This window comes from Chiloscyllium punctatum, chromosome 25 (assembly GCF_047496795.1).
Source record: "Chiloscyllium punctatum isolate Juve2018m chromosome 25, sChiPun1.3, whole genome shotgun sequence".
Lineage (NCBI taxonomy): Eukaryota > Metazoa > Chordata > Chondrichthyes > Orectolobiformes > Hemiscylliidae > Chiloscyllium > Chiloscyllium punctatum.
The window spans coordinates 75,917,369-75,944,535 of NC_092763.1; the positions used below are offsets into that span (position 1 = coordinate 75,917,369).

General features: G+C 39.8%; 1 protein-coding gene across 2 annotated transcripts in view; it reads left to right on the forward strand.

The window, feature by feature from the left end:
• Positions 1-25,060, forward strand: part of commd5 (COMM domain containing 5) — a 40,907-nt gene extending 15,847 nt beyond the window's left edge. Inside the window, exons 5-8 of one of the 2 annotated variants that reach the window (XM_072595582.1) lie at positions 4,480-4,530; positions 11,124-11,219; positions 12,138-12,213; positions 24,055-25,060. In XM_072595582.1, coding sequence (XP_072451683.1) covers positions 4,480-4,530; positions 11,124-11,219; positions 12,138-12,213; positions 24,055-24,156 — 325 coding nt within the window. In that variant the 3' untranslated portion in view covers positions 24,157-25,060. The remainder of the gene's footprint in view (positions 1-4,479; positions 4,531-11,123; positions 11,220-12,137; positions 12,214-24,054) is intronic. The other variant, XM_072595583.1, reaches the window with a different exon arrangement.
• Positions 25,061-27,167: the final 2,107 nt, after the last annotated feature.

The window sequence follows — 27,167 nt, forward strand, 5'->3', positions numbered from 1 at the left end:
TAAGCAGTCCTTTCAGTTCCGTGTGACTTGCAATGAGATCACTTTCTTCCTTTTGAGAATTTGCTTGAGCTTTCCATAATGGTATTAACGGATTAACTGAAAGACCATAAGATGTAGGAGCGTAATTAGGCCCGTCGAGTCTGCTCCACCATTTGATTATGGTTGTTATGTTTCCCAACCTCATCCTCCTGTCTTCTCCCTGTAACACTTGATCCCCTTACCAATCAAGATCCGATCTTAGTTACACTCAATGAGTCGGCTTCCACAGCTGTAAATTACTCACATTAACCATCCTCTGGCTGAAGAAATTCCTCCTCCTTTCATTTGTAAAGGGTTCTCCTGAGGCTGTGCCCTTTGTTCCTAGTCCCTCCTACTCATGGAAACATCTTCTCCACATTCACTCTATCCAGGCCCCTCTCTATTCTGTACAACAAATTTATAGAAAGGAAGCTTCCACTAATGAGTAATATGTAGATTAAATCTCTCTTCTGATTCTGAGAGAGAGAAAAATTTTGTTCAGGAAATGAAAGACATTAGATAAATGTAATTGATTTTTTTTTTAAAAGAGTGGATTTGAATTAAGTAAACATAACTAATTTTCCTCAAATGCGTTGAGGATGTCCTGTTCAGACAATCATTCTCATGATAAAACTATTGGTGGCACAGCTGAGATTTATCGGCCATTTCTAATGCTAAGAACATCCCTTCCTTGAGCCACTTTTTATTTGTCATTATTTGAAGCAGTCAGATCGCTATCTACACCACTTCAGAGGACATTTAAGAATCAGCTTACAGTTAAGAGCAGGAATAGGCTGTTCAGCCCCTTGAGCCTACCCCACTGTTCGGTAAGGTCATGGCTGATCAGATTGTAACCCCCAAATCCATGTTTCCGCCTACCTTTAATAACCTTTCACCTCATTGCTTAACTGGAATCTGTCCACCCCTGCCTTTTCAAATATTCAAAAACTATGCTTCTGCTATATTTTCAGGAAAAGAGTTCCAAAGACACTCAACTTTCTGAGAGAAATAAAATTGCCTCACCTCTGTTTTAAATGGTTGACCCTGATGGAAAGCAGTTACCCCCAAGTTCTTCACACTCCGATGAGAGGAAACAGCCTCCCCATATCTCCCCTTTCAAGGCCCTTCTAAGTCTTCCAAACTCCAGCAGATATAACCCATTCAACTTTTCCTGAGAAGGTAACCAATTGTTCCCTGTATTTGTCTAGTAAACATTCAAGCTCTTCCAAAGCATTCGCATCTTTCCCTATAAAAGGTGATATATGTTGGACACAAGAATTGAGATGTGGTCTCACCTTATGTTTGAAGCAAAACTTCTCTACTTTAGAATGAATAATGATCTATTAGCTTTCCTAATTACTTGATATCTCTGCATATCGATCTTTTGTGATTCATCCAAATCTCACTGCATCTCTGAACTCTTCAACATTTTACTAATTTGTTAATGTGCTTTTTCATTCTTCATGCCAAAGTGGACAATTTGACATTTTCTACATGATACTCCATTTGCCAGATAATTTCCTTCTCACTTAACCTATCTATAGCCCTTTGGTGCCTCATTATGTCCTCTTCATGACTTAGGTTTCCATTTATCTTTGTGTCCTCAGTGACCATACTTTCCATACCTTTGTCACATTATTTGTGAACATTTCAGGCCCCAACAGGGGCACAGCACTTGTTACATCTTGTAAGGTTGAAAAAGGCCCATTTCTGCTTATCTTCTGTTGGCCAGCCAACCTCTGTCCATACTCATGTACTAGCCTCCATGCCTCAAGCTTTTATTTTCTGCAGCAACCTTTGATAAAATGCTGCTTGGAAATCCTACAGTCAGTCAATATGCACAGCATGTGTTACTTCCTCCAAGAAGTCTAATAGGTTGATTAAATATTACTTTCCTTTCACAAAACAATTTTGCCTCTGCCAGATTACCATGAATTCATACAAGATTCCTGCTGTAACTTCTTTATTGACCTTTTCAATGTAACAACTTCATTTTCCCTATGTCAAACGTTAAACTAGCCGGTCTACAGATTTCTGCTTTCTGTCTCCCTCCCTTTTTGAATAAGTAATTACATTTGCTGTCTTCCAATCCCATGGGATCTTCCCCAAATTTTGAAAATATTGCAAAATTAAAACAAATGCATCAACTATTCTGCTATCCCAGAAGCCACTTCCTTTAAGATGCTAGGATGAAGTCTGTCAGGACACTAGACATTTATCAGCCCATAACTCCAACAATTTACTCTGGTCATTATCATTTTCCCGAGTTCCTCCTTTCCTTCCATTTCCTGATTTCTAGCTGGAATGTTACATTTTGTATTGTGATCGCAACATTTTGTATTACTGACAAAGTCAGATCCCAGGCTGAAATGTGGCCTAATAGATCAAATTTTGTTTGTTTTGGTTTTGATGAGACATTCTCTACCTGAGATGTAAATCCACAATGCTGCAGATTTTGTTTTAACAATAAAACAGAGGCTTATTAACTGGAAGAAGTGAAGATAAAATAGAACATATCCCCAACTTGTCATACTAATTCAAAGAGTTTTAAATATGCAGTGAAAGTATAATCCTATTAATCCCAAATGTTTGATTGCAAGTTTCAAAATAAAATAACATCTCTCAGGCAATATCCAAGTCACCCCTTTCACATACTCATCCAAGAGAAAAAGATCTTTCCTAAAACCTTGATAGGTTTAAGTATGACCTTTTTTACTTTTCCTAGACTGGAAACAATGATGACGTCCCCCTGCCCTGGTGCTATCATACACCTGAGTTTAAACATGTTCAGATTCAAGATTAGGATTTTATTCTAATGCTTCTGGTTTGGAACCATCACTGACTTATTCCAAGATAATCTAGCTTTACTATATTCTCCCCTTCTTGGCAGCACTGTTCTATATAACTGTTTTCATCCAAGGGCTTAACTGACCAAAACAAAAGTTTAAAACAAAAAGTCTTAGGTGTCTCACAAAGCTTTCAAGCCACAAGTCTAGACCGAAAGCATAATGGTTAACTTTGCTAAGTCATAAAACATTCTACGGTAAATAGGAACTCATTACTGTTGCCAAAGTAGCTGTGACAGACTGTTTCAAAATAAATCACCATGGCTACAAAAATACTTGGGTTAATTATTAAATTCAGGCATACACAAAACTCATATATCACTCACCCCGAATCTGAAACCTGAACTTTAAATAAATGATATTAAAAATACATACAAATCAGAATACTCATGTCACTTTTATGTCCTCCATAGTGAAGATTAGTGCAATATACCTGTTCACTTAATGCAATCATCTCCTTATTTTCCATTATTAATTCTCCATATTTTCCTTTTCTATTCTTCAATTTTATTCAGCCACTGAAGTTGCATGTAGGCCACTGTCCTGTACCTGAATCTTCTCAGTTTTCTTCTATTTAAGTATTTATTAAATTCTGTTTTGAAAGTTACAGTTGAAATGTCCAGATCACAACAAAGTGCTTATTAATTCTGCATTCCATTTTGTTTCCCTTTTCCCTAGCCACACCTTTCCCTTCATTTAGGCTTGCATCCTATAATATCTGTCCAAGATCTGCCTGTTAACAATAACACAGACTTATTAACCAGAACAAATGAAGGTAGAATATATCCAACTCTCTACTTGTAACACCAATTGAAAGAGTGTTAAATGCACAGTAAAAGTATAGTTCCATTAATCTCAAAACACTTTGTTGCAAGTTCCAAAACAAAGTAGCACCTTTTTTTGCAGTATCCAAATCACCCCTTTTTCAATATTCATGCCAGATAAAAGATCTTTCCTAACGCCACAGTAGCTTTAAGATTTAAGTGTGACCGATCTTACTTTTTTTTAGATTAGATTCCCTACAGTGTGGAAACAGGCCCTTCAGCCCAACAAGTCCACACCGACCCTCTGAAGAGCAACCCACCTCCCTCTGACTAATGCACTTAACACTATGGGCATTTTAGAATGGCCAATTCACCTGGCCTGCACATCTTTGGACTGTGGGAGGAAATCAGAGCACCAGGAGGAAGCCCATGTAGACACGAGGCGAATGTGCAAACTCCACACAGACAGTTACCTGAGGCAGGGATTTAACCTGGGACCTGATGCTGTGAGGCAGCAGTGCTAGCCACTGTGCCGCCCTTTCCTAAACTAGAAACACTAGCGGCTTCTTCCTGGTGCTACCCTGTATGTTAATTGCCTGTTCTGATGAAAGAATAGTCATATAGTTCCAAGCTAGGACAATCTGTGGCTTGGAGGGAAATTTGCAGCATTCACTGTGTTTTGTTTTTGTAAAATATTTCCTTGTATGCAAGTTTACACCATGTAGGGAATGAAGCAAGTGCATATAAAAAGCAATTTGATCCCTTTCCCATAACCTGGTTTTACAATCAACATTTGGAACTTGCCTTTTATGATCAGTACTTGACTGTTTCTTAACGTTTCTCTATTTCAGGATTCCAGAGGAATTTATTTCTGACTTTGCGAGTGTTGTGTTTGGTAACAGGTTAGTTGTTGGTTTTAATTGCTCATGAGGTATCACTGAACAGACTACAATGATGGGCTTCAGATTGGTATGACAGGTTGGTGCAACATCAAGGGCCAAAGGGCCTGTACTCCGCTGTAACGTTCTATGTTCTATGATTTTTAGTACCCCTGGGAACCTTCATTCTAAGTTATGTCTGCTGCTTCAAGCCTTCATTTATATTTCTTTGAATTATTTTCTTGTGAGCAATCAAGTTAGAACAAGGATTACAGTCATTTATTGCTCGTCACACAGTAAGTAGAGTATGGTTAATCAGTTGATAGAAAAAGTGCCTTAACCCGGAACAGCTGCTTTGAACTGTTAAAAACCAAAAAGACTGCGGATGCTGTAAATCTGAAACAAAAACGGAAATTGCTGGAAAAGTTCTGCAGGTATGGCAGCATCTGTGGAGAGAAGTTCCGAGGAAGGGTCATTTGACCTGAAATGTTAACTCTGACTTCTCTCCACAGATGCTGCCAGACCTGCTGAGCTTTTCAAAGCAAAAACAGAAATTGCTGGAACTGTTATTTGTTGGAAGTCAACTTAAACATGGAATCTTGATACTCTCTGATGTAAAGGTTTGGTAGTTTATTGCCAATAATTTATAGTGCACAAGTCAGTGATTGGATCTGGTATTCATTGGAAACAGAATTGAGTAAAATCACCAATAATGTTTTTTATGAATGTTAAAATGGAAAATAAATATTATAACGGAGATGAGTAAAAGCATGATCTTAGACTTGTGTTCAAATCAGTCTGTACTGCTAAAATGAAAATCATTCCCTCCACCTCCTTTATCTTGAGCTGAATTTACAACCTAATGCTTTCTCTCTGACAAAGGTTTGTGTCTATATGTTATCACCCACATCTCTGTCTTCACTAATCTGTTGCTGAAGCCCACATCTGTGCTTTTGTTACTTAAGGACTTGAGCAGACCAATGCTCTGCAGGCAAACCTTTCTTCTTCCTACCCATGCCATCAAAACTCTGCCTCCTTCCTGGCTGTCACTGTGCTGTTCACTTTTCACCTCTCTGCTCACTAACCTATCATAGAATCCCTACAGTGTGGAGACAGACCATTTAGCCCAACAAGTCCACACTGACCCTCCGAAGGATATCTCACCCAGACCCTTCCCCTATAACTTTACATTCCCCCCAATGAATGCATCTAACCTACACATCCCTGACCACTATAGGCAATTTAGCATAGCCAGTTCGCCTCATGTGTGCCTCTTTGGACTGGGGAGAAAACTGAAGCACCTGGAGGAAATTCAGGCAGACACGGGAGAATGTGCAAACTCCACACACTCCACACTGCCTCTTTGCCTGAGGTTGGAACCGAACTCAGGTCCCTGCTGTTGTGAGGCAGCAGTGCCAACCACTGAGCCACCATGCTGCCTATATTGACCTATGTTGACACCCAGTCCATTGATACTTTGATTTTTAAAAACAACTCTCATCCTTCTTTTCAATTCTCTCCATGACCTTGTTCTTCCTTTACTATGTAGCTGCTTTCAATCTCTACAGTTTTCTAAAGGAGTTTGTATACCACCCACCATGGCTCTTGTGTATCACCCACTCACAGCTGCCAAGAGAGTGCGTCATCCCTAAAACTCTGAAATATGAAATGTTTCAAACATCGGACTGGAAGCAAATCGACTGTTAATTATCATTAATTGACAGTCTAAAGCAAAGACCCTCTTTTCCCTCCAGTCCATTCCTGATATCAGCAGGCTGAAGTTGGAATATGAAAAATATACTATTAATCTGTAGTATTGAAAGTCTAATCTGGTGGTTTAATTATTTTATTCTTTGTGTGTCTGTATTTGTCCCTTCTTAAAAAGATTCTTTCTCTATTAATACCCATTCAACTGATAGGGTAGTTTTTGTTTTTATTCATTCATGGAATGAGGGCATTGCTAGCTAGGTCAACATTTATTGCCCATCTCTAATTGCCCAGAAGACAGTTAAGAGTCAACCACATTGCTGTGGGTCTGGAGTCATGTGTAGGCCAGACCAACTAAGGATGGCAGTTTCCTTCAGTAAAGGACATCATTGAACCAGATGGGTTATTATGACAATGGTCATCATTAGACTCTTAATTACAGACTTTTTAAAAAAAATTAAGTTCAAGTTCCGCTATCTGCAATGTTGGGAATTGAACCTGGCTTCCCCAGAACATTCTGGATCACTGGATTAGTAGTCTCGTGATAATACCACTCAGCTATCTCATTCCCTAATTGAGATTGGCTGTTCCCTGCCTAAGGTAGACCAAAAGGGATTCCACAGCAATTTGTTTTTCTTCTTCCTCTTTCTGTGTTGGTTTTTCCCCAAGCTTTGTTTCATTTCTCCCCTTGGCTACCATCCCCCAATTTCAGAGAGTTGCATGACTTCAGAATGCCACATCCCCGCCCCCCCAATGATATTGTGAAAGTTTATAGAGTAGGGGGAATTGGTCATGTGTTTCTGCACCCCACTGTGCCTGTCCACTTTTCATATAATAAGGAAAATGTGGTTTCATAATGTTCTTTCACAGCTGCAGTTTAACTTTATATTGCCTCCAAACTTCTCAGTGCCATTATGTTAAATCAGGGCACATGGGCTACCTTTAAATTCTAACCATGTTTGATTCCAAACATTGATCCTTTCCAATCAAGCATTTCTCTGTTAGGAGTTTAATGTGAGAGCGTAAAAGGTTTGTTGCGAATTGAGTGGTTAAGTCTGCATGCACCTTGACCATTGGATTAGTGAATGAATACAAATGGCATGGTCATAAAATCAACAGGTTATCAATCACTGCTAAATTAATTAATTAATCAATCTTCTCCAGGAGGCAATAGATTAGGTTCAGAACCAAGAGGAGTTGAAAATGCTAGCTACTGATTACCCCTGGCTGTGAAGCAAATGATAATCCACTCTTCAGATATACGTTTCAGGTGAGGATATTCACTGACTGAGTTGTGATGGTTGACCAATTTCCATACTAGGAGAAAGTGAGGACTGCAGATGCTGGAGATCAGAGTCGAGAGTGTGGTGCTGGAAAAGTGCAGCAGGCCAGGCAACATCCGAGGAGCAGGGGAATTGACGTTTTGGGCAGGAACTTGGATGCTGCCTGATATAAATGAACACATGTAGAGTGAAATATTTTCATTATAAATGCCGGGGGTACATGGCTGCAATTGCCATGTATTTTCACATGCACCTTTTTTCAAAACGGTCTGGGTATTTAACTGTTTTTTTAAAAAAAAATCAGTAGAATAGACCATGCTTCATCCGCTATCCATAGCAACGGTGAAACCGTTCTATCTCTGTGTAACAACAATGCAAGAATTTAACTCCAGAGATAGTGACTGACTTGGCTGTTAGAGATACTGGATGTAGAGGTCGCCCTTCGAAAAAAGATAGTGCTGCCTTGTAAAAGGGCTTGATGATTAAAGGCCATTGTCAGTAACTTGAATTGCCTGTGGTTTCAGAATGCTTGATGTTTAGTTTATATCATGGAGATTATTTGCATAGAGTCATACAGCATAGAAACAGACCCTTCGGTCCAACCGTTCCCTGCCGACCACATTCCCAAATCCAACTAGTCCCACCTGCCTTCTCATTCACCTTATCTATGACCCTCATGATTTTATAAAACCTTGATAAGGTCACTCCTCAAACTCCTCAAACTCCGACGCTCCAGTGAATAAAGTTCCAGCTTTCCCAGTATAGTTTTATGTCTTAAACCTGCCATCCTTGGCTACAGCCAGGTAAATCTTTTCTGAACCTTCTCAAGTTTAATAATATCCTTCCTATAAGAGGGCAATCAGAACTGCGTGCAGCACTCCACAAGAGGCCTCACCAACATCCTGTACAACTTCAACATGACATCCCAAATTCTGCACTCAAAGATCTAAGCAATGAAGGCAAGCATACTAAATGCCTTGTTAACTACCCTGTCTACATATGACGCAAATTGCAAAGATTTATGTACCTGAATCCCCCGGTCTCTGCCCAGAGCCCTACCATTAATTATGTAAGTCCTTTCCTTGTTTGTTTTATCAGAATGCGATATCTTGCACTTGTCCAAATTAAAGTCCACTTATCACTCTTCAGCTCAATGACTCAATTGATCAAGATCTCTTTGTAATCTTAGATAACCACCTTCACTGTCCACTGTCCATCAATTTTGGTTTCATCTGCATACTTACTAACCATGCTTTCTATATTCTCATCAAAATCATTTATATAAATGACAAACAAAAGCAGACCCAGTAACTAATCGCTGCAGAACACCTGCTGATCATAGGCTTCCAGTCCGAAAAACAACCCTCATCCACACACCGTGTCTCCAACCATAAAGCCAATTTTGTATCCAATTGACAAGCTCCTTGAAAGGGTTCAGAAAAGATTTACAAGGATGTTGCCAGGGTTGGAGGATTTGAGCTATAAGGAGAGGCTGAACAGGCTGGGGCTGTTTTCTCTGGAGCGTCGGAGGCTGAGGGGTGACCTTATAGAGGTTTACAAAATCATGAGGGGCATGGATAGGGTAAATAGACAAAGTCTTTTCCCTGGGGTCGGGGAGTCCAGAACTAGAGGGCATAGGTTTAGGGTGAGAGGGGAAAGATATAAAAGAGACCTAACGGGCAACCTTTTCACACAGAGGGTGGTACGTGTATGGAATGACTGCCAGAGGAAGTGGTGGAGGCTGGTACAATTGCAACATTTAAGAGGCATTTGGATGGGTATATGAATAGGAAGGGTTTGGAGGGATATGGGCCGGGTGCTGGAAGGTGGGACTAGATTGGATTGGGATATCTGCTCGGCATGGACAGGTTGGACCGAAGGGTCTGTTTCCATGCTGTACACTTCTATGACTCTAATTAGTCTACCATGCGGAACCTTGTCAAAGGCTTTACTAAAGTCCAAGTAAACAACATCTATTGGTCTGTCGTAATCAGTCTTTTTGGTTCATTCGTTAAAAAACTCTAAGGTTTTGATTTGAAGATGCCAGTGTTGGACTGGGGTGTACAAATTAGGCCACTACTACCTGATGAAGGTGCGGCGCTCCGAAAGCTAGTGCTTCCAAATAAATCTGTTGGACTATAATTCGATGTTGTGTGATTTAACTCAATCAAGTTTGTGAGATACGATTTCCCTCATACACAACCTTGCTGGTTCTCCCTAATCAGTCCTTGCCATCTGTCTTGAGTTTTTCAGAGTAACTGTTTATACAGATTCACCATATGAAGAAAGACCAGCTTTATTTAAAAAAAATAGAGACTGCTTTTTATTGGAATCGAGAAGGGTGTAATTTGCTGAAATTATTTAATATTCTGAAGGGATGAGACTGATTATCAGAAAGAGTCTATTTATTCGAAAGATCTGAAGGTTCGAAGATTCTAATCTAATGTTGAATGTCTGAGCTTTAAGACTGACAGGAGTAACTCTCATGGATTCTGTGCAGTTCCCACAGGAGTTGGTGATTGGAAGCAAAGACTGTCAACATTTAAGAAAGGATTGTTGATGGGATCTCGCAATGGGTCAGACTCATGGGGATAGTTCTAAAGCTAATGAGCAAGATGAATACAGACAACCTGTTTCAGAATTGCAATTTCTGTGTAATTCTGGCAATGGTTAGAATGGGCCACAACAGAAAATCGGGCAGAAACTCTCTGCAGGAGGTAAAAACTAGTTTGTGAAATGTTCAATTTCTTGCAGAATAATTTTCTTAACTTATTGCTTGGCTTGTGTTCATATAAAGTGGTCATGTGAGTTTTGAAAGCATCCTATTTGAACTCTATTTTTAAATGCTCGCAATGGTATTGGAGTATGAAAGTAACAAAGTCTTGATGCAACCTCGGGGCATTGAAGTGAGACTTTGCTGAGAGTATTGTGTGCAGCTTTGGTCTTGTTACTTATGGAGGGATAGACAGGGTGTCCCTGGTTTGTGACCGTGTTCCATTCTTGAGTCTGTTGATTCCACACAAATTGGAACATGGTGCAAGGCAATATAAAATAGCCTTTCATAAGTATTAAGAAGTATTTGTATGTCGGCTCTTTAAAATTGCACCTTGAGTTTCTAAGTATGACCAAATTGGCTGTCCACACTCAGGGACCCCTTTACCTGCATTCAGAAATGCTCAAAGAAGGTAAACTAGGCTGTTTGATGAGATGAAAGTTATCTTCACAAGAAAGCTTGAATAGGTTGGCTGATACTCATTTGAGTTGATAAAAATAACGGACTCTTACTGAAACAGAGATGAATCTAGAATGAGGAGATATACTTTAAAAATCAAATATCTCCAATTTAAGACCATGATGAAGAGAAATTTTCTTGGTATGTGTCTCGGCCTTTGGAATTGCCCTTCTCGCTGAACAGTGGAGGCTATCATTGAATATATTTGAAGCTTGGATTAGACTGAAGTTTGATTGACAAGTGAGTTGAGGGTCATTGGAGATAAGCAGCAACATACAGTGAAGGATGCCATCAGATTAGCTGTGATGTCACTGAGTAATGGAACTGACCTAACAAACCACTGCTCCTGCTTTTTAATGTGATGATCTTACAATAAATACTATTTTTGATTTTAGAAGGTCAGTATTGGAGACTGCAGCCTTGCAAAACCGGACTCGATTGCCAACTCTTAAGGATTTCAGTTGGAGAGTTGATGTGGCTATTTCTTCCAGGTAAAATAGCATTTTCGATTTTTTTTTCTGCCATTTGATTTTTATTTTCAGTCAACCTACATTATTTTTCTGCCCAAGCTTCTGTTGATGCTGCTATCTTCCTGTCTGGAATCTTGTGGCAGGTGAACAAAGGTAGCACAACATTCTTGGGAATAATATTTCAGATTTATATAGTAGCAAGTGGCCTCAAGGTGCTTCACAGAAGTACAATGAAACAAAATTAGACCCAACACCACCAACAAAGTTAGTGGGATAGGTGACCATGAAGAGAGAGATTTTAAGGGGTGAGTTGTAAAGCAAGAAATAGAAAGATTTCTGTAGTGCCTTTCTTGACCCTAATGCATTCAGAGCTCTTTACATCTGATGAGGTTTTAAAGGGTAGTCAATTCCCAAGGCTTGACAATTGCATGTTTGAGGAAAAACTGACAAGACTAGGTTTATTTTCTCAGAACAGAGGAGGCTGAGCGTTGTTTTAATTGCAAGATAAAAAACTTGAGATTCTTAGACTGAGTTGCCTTTCCGTAGCGGACAGGTCAATTACCAGGGGACGCAGTTTTAATGTGATTGGTTAAGGATTGGAAGGAACTTGAGAAAAATCCATTTCACCCAGAAAGTGTTGGGTTTCTTGAATTTACTGCCCTGTAGGTGGTAGAGGTGAAAATCATTATCTCATTTAAATGATACAATACCTGGATTATGCACCTGAAGTGTTTTAATCTCCAAGGCTATTTGCCAAGTGTTGGAGAGTGGGGTCAAAATAGAAGGCTTGTTTTAATTTCACCAAGGCACAATTGGCTGAATGGCCTCTTTCTGTGCCATAATCTTTCTGTGCAGATTTTGGTTTCGGGTAATTCTCAATTTCGAGCAAATGATTTGTTTGTCTTTACTCTGACACTCATGCTGATTTTCTGTTTGTAGTTCTTTGACTCGCGCCTTGCAGCCTGCTATACTGATGCAGTTAAAACTGTCGAATGGTAATGTCCATCGTTTTGAAGTGAGTACATTGCAGAAAATTATATTTGTATCTTTTGGTATACTCTTTATCAACTGACTTGAGCCAATGGTCTGAGCACCCTCGGTAAATTAATTTGAGCCCAATTGCTGCTTGTTTTTTTTTTTTTGGTAGACTTTTATATCTACGAACGAAGCGGTCTCCCACTTTGATTTGTCATGCTAACTTCAGTAGCACTTTGTCTACCAGCACGTCCTTGGCAGAATGCTTGGATGAAATATTGGAGCTGGCTATAATAAAACATTGATGCTGTAGTTTGATCCTGTCCTGCTTCGTGCAACTGATTCATAAGAGTTTTCAGTTGCTGGGCATCTGATCGGTGTCAGTTGGCAGAGCTGTCAGCTTTGTGTCACCATGTTGGTTCACGTCCACCTCTGGGATTTCAGTCCAAAAGGTTTAGGCTGATCCTCCAGTACAGCACTGAAGGGGTGCGGCATTGCTTGAGATGGCATCTTCGAGGTGGTCTGTTAAACAGAGATCCCATTTTCTCCCTTGGATGGACATAAGAGATGATATGACACCATTTTGAAGACAAGCAGTGAAATTATCCCCAGTGTCCTGACCAAAATTTATCCCTCGATCAAAATCCCTAAAATAAATGAGCTTGTTATCATATTGCTCTTGGTGAGCACTTACTATTTACAAATTATTTGTTGCTTTGCCTGCATTACAACTGTGATTACGTTTCTAAAGTACTTTGTTCACTTTAAAGCATTTTGGGTCATCCTGAGATAGTGAAAAACACTAAATAAATGAAGATGTTTGTTTTCGCCAAGTTTTGATTGGCTCCTCAAGACTCAGCAGGTCCCAAACCCTCTTTGTTCCTAATTAAAACTAAAAACGTATTCTCTCTCTCCATGTGGGATCACTTAGATACTTCCTAACATCCTCTTCCATCTTCTATTGATGTGTTCCACCATTATCATTCGTTACTGTTTCAAACTAATTTAATGAAAGGCAGTATTTTGCTGCTGTACGTTCCTGAAGTACAACACAGATTCCAGTACTGGTCTTAATAACCATGATTCCGAGGAAACTAAATCTTGCTGTTGTAATTAGTTTGACTGAATCGGGTAAATCTGGTAATTCCTGAGCTAATACCAGAAGATTGCCATTACATTTGCTAGCTTGTTATAAAATCCCCATTGACTTACTAACATCTGTCAGGACCTGCAATCCGGTCTGGCTATTCACAATAAAAACAAAGGGAACTGCGGATGCTGTAAGTAGAAACAAAAACAGAAATTGCTGAAAAAAACTCAGCTGATCTGGCAAAATCTGCAGAGAGAAATCTGAGTTAACCCTTTGGATCCAGTGACCCTTCCTCAGAACTGATGGTAGCTAGGAATAGGTTGGTTTTTGTGCAGAAAATAGGGTGGGGGAGAGGGGATAAGGAGTAAATGATAGTGGGAATAGAGCCCAAAGAGAGAGAAGAACAGTTTGACAGGCAAAGGAGTGGATAACGATCCAGCTAGGAGGGTGAGTAGTTATTAATGGAGACTGTTAGTGACTAACAGTGGGTTAGTGTTAGTGTTAATACTAACAGTGTTAAATAGCAGACTGTGTGATTACAAGGCCTGGTGTGCGAGGTTTGGGGTAAGGACATGGGAGAGTCCAGAAGGCTGTCTTGTTCCCATGTGGAAAATGAGGGGTTCTTCCAGCTTGTGCTAAGCTTCACTGGAGCACTGCAGCAGGCCTGATACAGATGTTGGCCAGGGAACGGGCTGGTATGTTGAAGTGGCAGGCAACTCGAAACCCAGGGTCTTTTTTGCAATATCTGCTTTTTACTTCTGGCAATTTGCATGCTGTACTTGACAATACCATCAAGACCACAATACTGTTCTCTCAGAGTCACCTTGACCTTAAGAGCAAATACATTTTAAAGAAACGTTATTGAGTTCCTTATGCTGACACAATTTTAAAAAAAAGGAGAAAGTGAGGATTGCAGATGTTGGAGATCAGAGCTGAAAATGTGTTGCTGGAAAAGTACAGCAGGTCAGGCAGCATCCAAGGAACAGGAGAATCGACGTTTCGGGCATGAGCCCTTCTTCAGGAATGATTCAGGAAACGTTGATTCTCCTGCTCCTTGGATGCTGCCTGACCTGCTGCACTTTTATATGATTTTAAAAAAAGTTCATTTGTGGGATGGTGTAGTCGGAGGCAGGATAAGCATTTTGTTGCTCATCCCAAATTGCCATTTTGAGAAGGTAGTAATCAGCCATTTTCCTGAACCATTGCAATTTGTGCGATCTGTAAAGAGTTGTTCTCCATTTTGGCACTCAGTTGATAGCTTCAGAACCATTTCCAATGAGATCAGAGGGCTGAAAGCAGACTTTTCCAAACTGCCTGTCCTGCCAAATTCAAGATGTCAAGTCTCGCCTAAACGTATAACCAGATATAGAAACATCACACATTGCAGCAAAGGGAAGGCCTGAGGTCTGTGCAGGCTGAACAACCAAAGCCTGTGGGATTTAGTTTCTCCAGGGTTTTAAAAAAATGTGTAGAATTTCGCTCTGTGAACAAATTGTCATGATCTAACCCTAAATGTTAGGTTTTTGGGATCATAACAGGGAAATCAAATTGTAAATTTAGTTAATCAGGGAACATTGGGAGGGGCCAGTGTTGAAAATGAATTGTAATTAGAATCTGAGATGCATCAAACTTATATAAGTATGAATTGCTGCCAATTGCAAATGTTATATAACCCATTTGGTTGGCTGCCCATTCCTGCACCGACTTCTATTAAAGGCTACAAACTGCAAGCAAAACTATTTGGTCTGAGCATTTGTGACATTTACTTAGCATTAAATCTAGGTTGTGACTTTCTCCCATAAATTTGCACAGCATTAAGAATGAGAGCTGTGAAGATGACACTACATTTGACTATTCCAATATTTCCTGGGAGGATAATCACCCCGTATCCTCTCAACTTCAGTTCATCCAAAACGCAGCTGCTGTTGTCCCATCTCACTCCTGTTTGCAGTCACCCATCAAGGCTTTTCTGACTTGCATTGACTTCCAGTTCCCCACTATATCAAGGTTAAAATTAGTTTCCCAGTGTTCAAATGTGTCCATTGTCCATTTCTCCACAATCCCTGTAACTTAATTCAGAACCATAACCTCCAAGCACTCTTTGACTCTTGGCGCTTGCGCATTCCACTGTTGCCTGTATTGATTTAAATGGCAACCATATCTTCACCCACCTGGGGCATACACTTTGGAATTCTGCCTCCTTGAGCTTATCTGTTTCTTTATCTGGATTAAGGGCCCTTCATTAAATCTCGTTGGTTGGTCACCCTACCTAAAATATCCCCCTTTGGTTTAGCTCCATTATTCATCGTAGAATCATAGAATCTCTACAGTGTGGAACAGGCCATTCAGCCCAACAAGTCCACACCGACCTCTGAAGAGTAACCCACCCAGACCCATTCTCCTCCTCTATTACTCTACATTTACCCCGACTAACATATCTAATCTACACATCCCCAAACACTATAGACAAATTAGCATGGCCAATTCACCTAACCTGGACATCTTTGGACTGTGGGAGGAAAGTGGAGTACTTGGAGGAAACCCACGCAGATACAGGGAGAATGTGCAAACTCCACATGGACAGTCACCTGAGGCTGGAATCAAACCCAGGTCCCTGGTGCTGTGAGGCAGCAGTGCTAACCACTGAGCCACCATGCTGCCCGTTTATATGTTACATTCAATTTGGAAAGGAATGAGCCAAAGATTCTTTTTTTTTTCTTATTTCAATACGTACTTTATTCACAAAAAAAAGATTTGTTTCTTAAACTTAATTAAGAGCAACTGCCTGGGCATGAAAACCAAATGAGCTGGAATGAACTGGGAGAGACTGGGCTTTGGGATAGATCAATTAAGAAATAGTGACAGTCATTTGGAGAGTGTATTTCGGAGTATTCAGATAAGCATATTGCTACTGCTGCAAAAAAAGGAAGGGTCGGACTCATTATCTGTGGTTAACTAAAGAAGTTAATGAAAGCACCAAACTAGAGGAAAAAGCTTGTAATTATACAATGATGAGTTACAGATCAGATGATTGGACCGAATATAAAGACTGGCCGAACATGTCTAATTGGGAGAAAGGAATGAAAGTATGAGAGGAAGCCTGTTTGAAATTGAAAAGAAAAATAGATAGCAAGGGTTCAATGGATACTTAAAAAAAAGATAGGGGTTTAAAAAGAATATTGGTTCTCAAGAGAGAATGGGTAGCTAATAATAAGGAAATGACAGATGAAATGAGCAAATCTTATGCTTTTATATTCACTATCGGGGATATAAAAACATTGCAGTAATACCTGTAAATCAGGAAATGGAAGGGAAATATGAATTTGATGGAGAAGTTAATGATCGCCTGGGAAGTGGTACTGAGCAAACTAAGAGTTACAGGGCTGACAAGACCCCAGGTCCTGATGGATTTCATCCTAGTGTCTTAACAGAGATGAACAGTGTAGTGGTAGATGTTGGTGTTAATTTCCCCCAATTTACTAGATTCTGGACAGACTTCATTAGACCAGAAAGTAGCAAATGTAATCCCTTTATTCATGAAGGCAGGGAGACAGAAAATAGAAAAGATATTTGTAGCTGGGCACTTAGAGAATACCCAAGGTGATAGGAAAGAGCTGGAGAAATTGTATTTAATCAATTTATTCGAGTTTTTTGAGGAAGTAAAGGGGGGCCTGCAGACATATAGTGGGTTTTCAGAAGGCCTTTAGCGCAGGTTATTTCGCATAGTAGAACTCATGGTCTAAGGGATACTTAAGGGCACTTGTGGCAAAGTGGTAATGTCCCTATCTCAAGTTCCACCTGCTGCACAGGTTCATCGCAACATGTATAAAATCACACAACACCCAGTCATAGTCCAACAGGTTTATCTGGAAGCACTAGCTTTCTGAGCACTGCTTCTTCATCAGGTGATTGTGAAGCAGGACCATAAAACACAGAATTTATAACAAAAGATTACAGTGATACAATGATACATTGAACAAACCTAGATTGTTAAGTCTTCCATCTTTTAGAATGGATTTGCTGGTTTTGGTTGTTTAATATGTAAATTCCAGAACTTCTTTTAAGTCACCTTCTCAAGAAAATTTAAGGTTTTATAACCAAAGGTGACATCTCAACTTAGACAATGCCTTAAAGGTGTGAATCAGACTGGTTCTATTTCCAAAGTGGAATTTACAAATATTATATGGATTCACTGACTGCATTGACTGCTTGCAGGTTCTGCAATTTTCAGCCTGACTCAAAATTGGTCTGACTCACACCTTTAAAGCATTGTCTGAGCTGAGACGTCACCTTTGGTTATAAAACCTTAACTTTTCATGAGGATGTGACTTAAAAGTTCTGGGATTTACATATTAAAGAACCAAAACCAGTGAATCCATTCTAAAAGATGAAAGACTTAATAATCTTGGTTTGTTCAATGTATTACTGTATCGTTATAATCTTTTGTTATAAATTCTGTGTCTTATGGTCCTGCTTCACAACCAGCTGATGAAGAAGCAGTGCTCCGAAAGCTTCCAAATAAACTATGACCTGGTGTTGTGATTTTTAACTTTGTCCACCCCAGTCCAACACTGGCTCCTCCAAATCATTGTAACATGTATGAGTGAGTTGATTAAAAATATCTATGGGGGTACCTGTTAGCATAGATAGATGTTGGGCTGTTTTGTGAAAACAGAGATTGCATAAGTAGATCTTTTTCTTATTTTCTAGATGTGACAAGTAGAGCATTGCAGGGGTCTGCACTGGGGGCTCAGCTTTTTAACAGTTATATCAATGACCTTGATGAGAGTAAAAGCATGGTAGCGGAGTTCACGAATGCTGCAAAGGTAGGAACCTATGTGAAAAGGACATGAAATTGGATATGGATGAGTGGGCAAAATCTGGCAGATGGCACATAAAATGGTAAAAAATGAAATTATTCACTTTGTCAGGAAGAGTAGAAAAACAGAATGTTGTTCAAATGGAGAACAGCTGCAGAATTCCCAACTGGAGATAGAACTAGCTGTTTAACTACAAGTCACTAAAAGTTAATGTGCAAGTACAAGTAATTAAGAATGCAAATAGGATGCTATACTTTATTCAACAAGAGTTGAGCATAAAAAAAATAAGTAGGTTATGCTTCGGTTAAATACTGGTATTGGTGAGACCACATCTGGAGTACCATGTTCAGATTTGGTCAGGATTTACTAGATTGATGTCTGGATGGAATGGGTTGTCTGGTAAGGAAAGGTTGGACAGACTGGGCTTGATTCTTTTGGAATTCAGAAGTGTGATTGAAGTATAGATCCTGGATGTACTTGAGAAGACGGACATGGAAACAATGTTTCTTTTGGGTGAATCCAAAACTGGGGGCACTGTTTGAAAATTAGGGGTCACCTTTTTAGAGAATAAGGTTTTTTTCCTGAGATTTGAGAGATTTTGGACCATTCTGATTCGCCAGATGGCAGGGCAGGACTTTTGCATGTTTTCAAGGCCGAGAGATATTCTTGTTGGGCAATGAAATCATGGTTATGTGGGAATGTAGAATTCAAGACAGAAACAGATCAGCTGAGATCTTCGTGCAAGGGTACCAAATTTGAAGGGCTGAATGGTCACCTTCAGCTCCTAGTTCATATATTTGGATATTGCATGAAAGGCTGCTTTATTAATGCAAAAGTTGTTTATTCTACAGTGTATGCTAATATAATTTTGTAATGTTCAAGTTTGTAAGCACTCTATTATCATAAAAGCGATTATCAAACCAAAGTCTTCCAGTGTGCATTATAAATGAAGTTAAACCAAGTGTTATCAGGGATATGCTCTTGCATTTAATAGCAAGCCATTAACTTTCTGGAGTATGTGACCATTTTTTATAAAGACCAGAAAATGATTCCAAGCAAAGTTCTTAATGTGTCCATTAATCATCATCATGAGGTGGAACTTAAGTTTTTTTTAAACAAAGTAAGAATAGTCTATGTTGCGTTTAATCCTGAAGATATAACAAAGCAGCCCATTTTATGGGAATCTTAAGCATTAACTCCACACACACCTTTCCAATACACTACAGCTACACACCAAGGCTCCTTTAGCAGGACCTTGCAAGCCCCCAGCCACACTGAAGGACAAATACATGGGAAAGTCATCATTTACAAGTTCCCTTAAAGCCACGTGGTCTTGAAAATATATCACTGTTCCTTCACTGTCTTTTGATCAAAATCCGAGAGCTGTCTTTCTGACAACAAAGTGAGTGGACCAATACCACATGGAGACAGTGGTTCAAGAAGGCATTTTAGCAATACCTTTTCAAGGGCAGTTGAGGATGGGCAATATATCAATCAGATCCCATGAATTCACAAATTAAAAACAATTGTAAAGTTACCAAGCATTGCATGCTAAGATTACTTGATTTTGTGACCATTGTAGTGACTATTTACCGTGTTTATTTTTAAACATCAGTAGAATTGAAAGTGACCTCAACTCCGGTTAGTTTATTAAAGTGGGCATTGACTGATTGCTAGGTACTGGATTAGTGGTGCTGGAAGAGCACAGCAGTTCAGGCAGCATCCAACGAGCAGCGAAATCGACGTTTCGGGCAAAAGCCCTTCATCAGGAATAAAGGCAGTGAGCCTGAAGCATGGAGAGATAAGCTAGAGGAGGGTGGGGGTGGGGAGAGAGTAGCATAGAGTACAATGGGTGAGTGGGGGAGGAGATGAAGGTGATAGGTCAAGGAGGAGAGGGTAAAGTGGATAGGTGGAAAAGAAGATAGGCAGGTCGGACAAGTCCGGACAAGTCAAGGAGACAGTTACTGAGCTGGAAGTTTGAAACTAGGATGAGGTGGGGGAAGGGGAAATGAGGAAGCTGTTGAAGTCCACATTGATGCCCTGGGGTTGAAGTGTTCCGAGGCGGAAGATGAGGCGTTCTTCCTCCAGGCGTCTGGTGGTGAGGGAGAGGCGGTGAAGGAGGCCCAGGACCTCCATGTCCTCGGCAGAGTGGGAGGGGGAGTTGAAATGTTGGGCCATGGGGCGGTTTGGTTGATTGGTGCGGGTGTCTCGGAGATGTTCCCTAAAGCGCTCTGCTAGGAGACAGTTCCTGCGGTGGCAGGGGAAAGTGCCAGAATGGCAGGGTGGGTCTTAGGGGGGTGTGGACCTGACCAGGTAGTCACGGAGGGAACGGTCTTTGCGGAAGGCGGAAAGGGGTGGGGAGGGAAATATATCCCTGGTGGTGGGGTCTTTTTGGAGGTGGCGGAAATGTCGGCGGATGATTTGGTTGATGCGAAGGTTTGTAGGGTGGAAGGTGAGCACCAGGGGCGTTCTGTCCTTGTTACGGTTGGAGGGGTGGGGTCTGAGGGTGGAGGTGCGGGATGTGAACGAGATGCGTTGGAGGGCATCTTTAACCACGTGGGAAGGGAAATTGCGGTCTCTAAAGAAGGAGGCCATCTGGTGTGTCCTATGGTGGAACTGGTCCTCTGGGGAGCAGATATGGCGGAGGCGGAGAATGTCCATCCAGTTTTGTGTCTTCCATTCTGCTTAATATTAAAATGAGACTATTTAATTTATAAAGTAGAGTTCTGTGAATTGTAACAGTCATTGTTTTCTCTGATTGTCCTGTGTTTTGATAGATGAAAGGTGCCAATTCAACCTCTGTAGTCTACATTCAACTAATTTGCAATGCATTGGTCCCATTCCTCTAGTAATAAAGTTGTACAGCACGGAAACAGACCCTTCAATCCAACTCGTCCATGCCGACCAGATAGCCCAAATTAATCGAGTCCCATTTGCCAGCATTTGGCCCATATCCCTCTCAACCCTCCCTATTCATGTACCTATCCAGATGCCTTTTAAATGTTATAATTGTACCAGTCTCCACCACTCCTGTTAGAAATCTTTGAAAAAATCTGCAAAGCTGTGTAGATGTTTTAATTGACCTGTCCATATGTGATATGAGACACCTCTGGAACAGGTGGGATTTGAACTCAGCCGTCTGGCTACGAGATCGGGGCGCCACCACTGGGTCACAGCACACTGAAAAAATAAAATACACCTGGGTGCCCAGAGCTTCACCTCTTACCTCTTTAGATTATTAGTTTAGCGACAATGTCAATAGGCCACTGTCAACCCCGGTAGTTGTATATTTTCTCAGAATGGTGTGACTTTAAAACCAGAAGGTGAAACCTTTGTTTTAGATACAGTGCTGTGCAAGGATTTCTCACTATTTATTGTTCAATCCAGTTGTGGCCTTCGGTGTATCTGATTTTTCACACGTTACCATTGATTGATGGGGTTTAGGTGCAAGCTGTTTAATTTCTCCCTATACCGCTTAGCCTCTCCATCTTCTTTTTCCTCCTTTTAAGATGTTCCTTTTTAAATACAGTCTCATCACGTGACCCAACATCCCCTTTTCTAGCTCAGTATCATAATTGAAATGCCTTGGAACATTTTATTACAACTAAGGTGCTTTATAAAGCAAGTTGTTGTAGTACCCAGGGGGAACTGAAAAGGTGTACCCGGGGTGGTACATGAAACAAGTTTTCCTTAATTCCAAAAGTGATCAACTATCAATCAGTTGTTCAGTTTGAACAAGGACACAAGAACACTAATCCAAGAAGACACATATTCGGAATATTCCGTGAGATCTGCCATGTGATTTGGCAGACTATCTGACTTGCAAATTGTTTGTCTGTCATTGTGTGCCAGCATTTTCAGCTTCTACTCCTATGGTAAATGTCAGCCCAACGCTGGCAATATGGCCAGTATCCATCGAAAATCCTCTGTCATTAATAGCATTGAAACTGAAATAGATTATCCTCCCATTCATTGGTTTCTGCTCCCAAGTACAGTGATATTGAGCCAGTATTAATCTTTCTATAGTTCCAATTTGATTGTGAAGTTGACCATTGATGTTGGAAAATTTGATGGAAAGCTGAAGCACCAAGAGGGTCATCCTGAAGGTGTTGGTAACAGCGACTTGAAATTGTGAGGGCCAGAATTCAGTTTATTGCAAGTGCAAGCACTCTTTTTCCATTAGCTGCAGCAGTATTGTAACTGAAAGCTAAATGAGCTTTATTTTACTGTAATTCCAATGTCGATTGATGAGGCAGAGTTCATGAGACAATTGAGCTGAAGGGCTATTAAATGCTGCACAAAAGTGGGCCACTCAATCCACTCAGTCCATGCTGCTTTTAATGTTTCATTTTCTTCGTTTCTTCTCTACCGTGCCTTTATCTAGCTTACTTTAAATCCATCTATGCTATTTGTTCCATATACTGACCATTTCCAGAGTAAAGGTATACCTGCTGAATTCACCTAGAACAATATGTTTTAGATCTGGTGATGGATAATCAGGCAGGTTCAATAAATTATGTCAGAGTAAAAGATACACTTGGAAACAATGATGAACACGGTTGAATTTCACATTCAGTTTGTGTGGGAGGAACTTGGATCTGAAAATCTTCAGTTTAAATGGGAGTAATTGCAACGGAATGAGGATAGAGCTGGCTGGAGTGGACTGGGGAAAGGGTTTAGCAGTAAAGACCATTGTGGAACAATGAGAGATTTTTTTAAAAAAAAGTTCATGGCTCACAGCAAAGATATAGTTCAGTGAGAAAAAAAAATCTAGGAAGGGGTTATTGTTAAATAGAAAGAATAAATATAATGTGGCAAAGATTAGTGGTAAACCAATGGATTTGGAAAGCTTTAAAAACCAACAAAACCCAACCAAAAGCATAACATGGAAGGAGGAAGTAAATTCTGAGGGTAAACTTAGAAGTAATATCAAGACAAAACAGCATGAACTTCTTTAGACATATGAAAAAGAAGGAAGAAGTCAAAGTGAACAAAAAATTTGGAGTGCTTGTCCACAAATCACAAAAAGCTAGCATTCAAATTCCATGGGTAATAGGGAAGGCAAATGGAATGTTGGCCTTTATTTCAAAGGAAGTGAAGTATAAACATAGGGAGGTTTTGCTTAAAATTATACGAGGTACTGGTCAGACCACAGATGGAATACTGTGAACAAGTTTGGAGTTCCTAATCTAAGGAAAGATTAGTGGAATTGGAGGCAACCTAGAAAAGGTTCACTAGTTTATTCCCAGGCATGAAGGTACTGTCTTATGATGAGAGGTTGAGTGGATTGGGCTTGTACTCATTATAAGAATGAGAGACAACCTCATTGAATCATACAAGAGTCTCAAGGCACTTGACAGGGTATTTACGGAAAGGCTGTTTCCTCTTGTGGCACAGTCTAGGACCAGAGGGTATAACCTCAGAATGAGGGCTTTCACATTTAAGGTAGAGATGAAGAGAAATTTCTTCTGAGGGAAGTGAATCTGTGTAAGTCTTTACTGCAGAGAGCTGCCAAGGCCAGAATATTCAGTATATTCAGTGCTGAGATAGACAAATTTTTAGTCAGTAAGGGAATCAAGGGCAATGAGGAAAAGGCAGGAAAGTGGAGTTGAGGATTATCAGATCAGCCATGACCTCATTGAATGGAGGAGCAGACTCGATGGGTTGAATGGCCTATTTTTGTTCCTATGTATTATGGTCTTCTGGGGTTTATTATCAGTGTATATGCCCTGGGTCATGCAATAACAATCCTCAGTTTATCTTTGTCAAATGCTGTTACAATCTTTAAACTCCTCTGTCAGGTCATCCCTCAGCTTTTCTCTTGTTACAGAAAAGAACAAGATATCTGTTCAATGGGTATGATCTCTCACTCGTTGTAAATACAAGATATGTTGATTTTTAATAACTTCCAGTATGTTACTAACTGGCAAATATGTCCATTTCATTACTCCCTGTGATGTTATTTTTGTAGGTACCAGTTTCAAAGTTCCAGGAAATGCGTTACAATGTTGCCCTAATCCTGAAGGAAATGAATGACTTGGAAAAGAGAAGCATTCTCAAAATTCAAGATTAGCATATTTGTCATCAAAACGAAACTGCAAACCAGTGTTGTATGTCAGGACCTTAATCTATATATAATATATAGTGCCTTTATATCAAAGGCAATCTAGCTTTATTAAAGCTGCCTAACCTAGATAATTTTCCATTATTTTTATTACATGCAATCATGATTTGTGAACTGAGATCACTGGTATGTCACAACTTCTTGAATTAATTTCATTATTCAACAGCCTTAAAATGCCTGTCTGTCTCGGAGGCAGCCTGTGTATCAGTTAGGGCTGATGCAACTGGCATGATAGATCAGCCCAAGTCTCCTACTGTCCAGGAGTTTATTTAATCAGGAAAATTACATTGGCAGTAGTCTGTATATGGAGTGGTAGAGAGAGGGGAAATTTGAATTATGGAGTGAAATCAAACAAAATTATGCAAGAACTTTAAGCAAGGGCTATAGTATAAGTTAAAACTGGAAAATGACGAAAGAATGAAAGTCACGTATTTGAACATGACCAGCCCTTTTATGTAAGGTTTTGAGTGGAGTGAGCTTTAGCTTGTTCGATAACAAATCTAGTTTCAAATGTAATAAAACCTCAAAACTGGTGGAACTTGGTGTCATTTGTTTTTTCACTGTGGTAAGTTTCTGATCAGTACGGAACCCAAGCATTGTGTTTGTGGCTCCAAATCAGTGAAAAATCGATTTGCAGAGGAAGCGTACTTGTCTAGGCCTATGTGTGAATCTACACCTATTTATCTTGCTTCAAGGATCTTGGATTCAGACAGGAACTATTGATGTCAAATCTTCAGACTTGCATTGTAAGATCCCATTTGTTACTCAGTTGAAGCCTAATGTTTTGTGTAAGTCTCTCCCAGAACTGATAAGAACTGGGAAATAATTAAAACAATAAAATATTTGAACATGGTTTGTCTCTCAATCTCTCTCTCTCCCCCTCCCTCCCACCCTCCCTTTAAAACCTCATGATGGTATCTGACATTTTCATGAGAAATAATGTCATTGCACTTTACCAAATGGAATCTTTTTCATGTGAGATTATTTATGGTAAATATCAGCCTGCTGATCTTGTGTTTCACAGCTGATCTCAACATCTCCTCATAGCCACACAGTGGCCAGCGTCCCTGCCCCTAGATCACGAGACCTAGTTCAAGTCCCACCTACTCCAGAGAGGTGCAGGAAGAAAGGTTTAGGACCCTCTTTGATGCAGTAGTAGTGTCCCTATCACTGGACCAAGAGATCCAGGTTCAAATCCCACCTGCTCCATAAGTGCATAATAACATTTCCGAATAGATTGATTAGGAAAGATAGGTCCGATTTTTTTTTAAAAAGTTAATAATTTTGCCACTACAACATCAACAGGAAAACAAGCTGGAACCTTTGTCAGCATTGGTCCTGAAATCAGTTTTCACCTGCTGTGATCTTGGAGTGTTCTTGGATTTGGTTTGACAGTCTTAGGGGTAAAAAGTAAAATAAGAATTTCCTGATAAGTTATGCAATTCCTATACTTATTGTGACTCCTTACATCCCATGTGCATTCTTTGAAATGTTGCATGCATAATGATGGTATTATGTAATTATTACTTGACTCATTTGGTAACATCCACACCTCCTGAGTCAGAAGTTTCAATGTTTCTATCTCAGTCAGGTTTTCCCGTAGTCTCGGCTCCCACATGAGTGCAATGCTGAGGGAAAACTGTGTTGAAACTCTAAGGAGAGCTGAATTATTCTGGTACCCTCAGCTCCTATTTCTCCCTCTACGAACATCAATAAAAACAAATTAAGTTGGCATTCATCCAACTTGAGCAATGTGTGCTAATTGTATTTATCCTCTTAAATGTCTCCAATTAATTGAATTTGAAATTGTACATAACATGTTTTGGAACATTGAGTGACATTGTAAGGTACAGAGATGTTTTTGTTTACACTAGTCATTCTTTACCAACCATTTTGAGCTTGCATAATAACATTCAGTTCCAGATGAAACTTCAAATGTTGTATAACTTGTTATATAAAGGTGTCATAGTTTTTATATTCCTCGCAGACTTTGAATTAAGGACACAATTTCAAAATAGTGTCCCATTTAAGATGGAGCTGAAGAGGAAATTATTTCTATTTATTAGTGTTTGGAATTCTCTAATCCAATGAGTAGTGACCATTGGATAGTTGAACATATTCAAGGCTTGAGTTAGATTTTTAATGAAGTGAGTCAAAGGTTCCGAGGGAAGAGGTTGGGGCAGGCAGTAAAGTGAAGTTCAAACCACAAACCAATTAGCCACAATCTTGTTGAATGGCAGAGCAGACTCAATGGATCGAATTGGTTTCAGTGTGAATAGAAAGCAGCTATTCCCCATCTTCAAAGGATAGATAACAAAGAGCCATTAGATTGTTGTGGTGTAGAGGTAGTATTCTGAACATTAAATCAAGACGCCATGTCCTACTTGCACCAGGAGTGAGTCTGATTTGCTCCAGGAGTATGTCATAACATCTCTGAACAGGTTGATTAGAAAACAACTAACATGAGGTCACAATTTTAAGACAAATGGAAAGAGGTTTAGTGGGGATTTCTTTTCATCCAGAGTGAATGCACTTCCTGAGAGGGTAGTTGAGGTAAGTAACCGCACAACCTTTAGAAAGTGCTTGGGTGAGCAGTTGAAATATGACATTCAAGGCAGTGGCCAAGTGTTGGAAAGTGGGACTAGTGTGGATTTAGTGTAGCTTTGGCAATACAGACCTGATGGGCTGACAGGCCTTATCTACACGAGAGATTCTAGGTTCTCATTTTTTCAATATTTTTATTATGTCTAAGAGCTCGAAGAATTCTTCAATTTTAAATATTTTAAGAAGTATGAGAATATTATTTCACAAGGAGCTAAAAATAAATTTCAATGCCTAAATTTCTGTGCCCGACTTTAACCTAAAATTTCTTGAGACATACAATAATTATTATTATGTTTCAAACGCACTTAAACTGTCAACATTTCAGTGATGCTAATCTCAATAGTTGCATGTTTGTT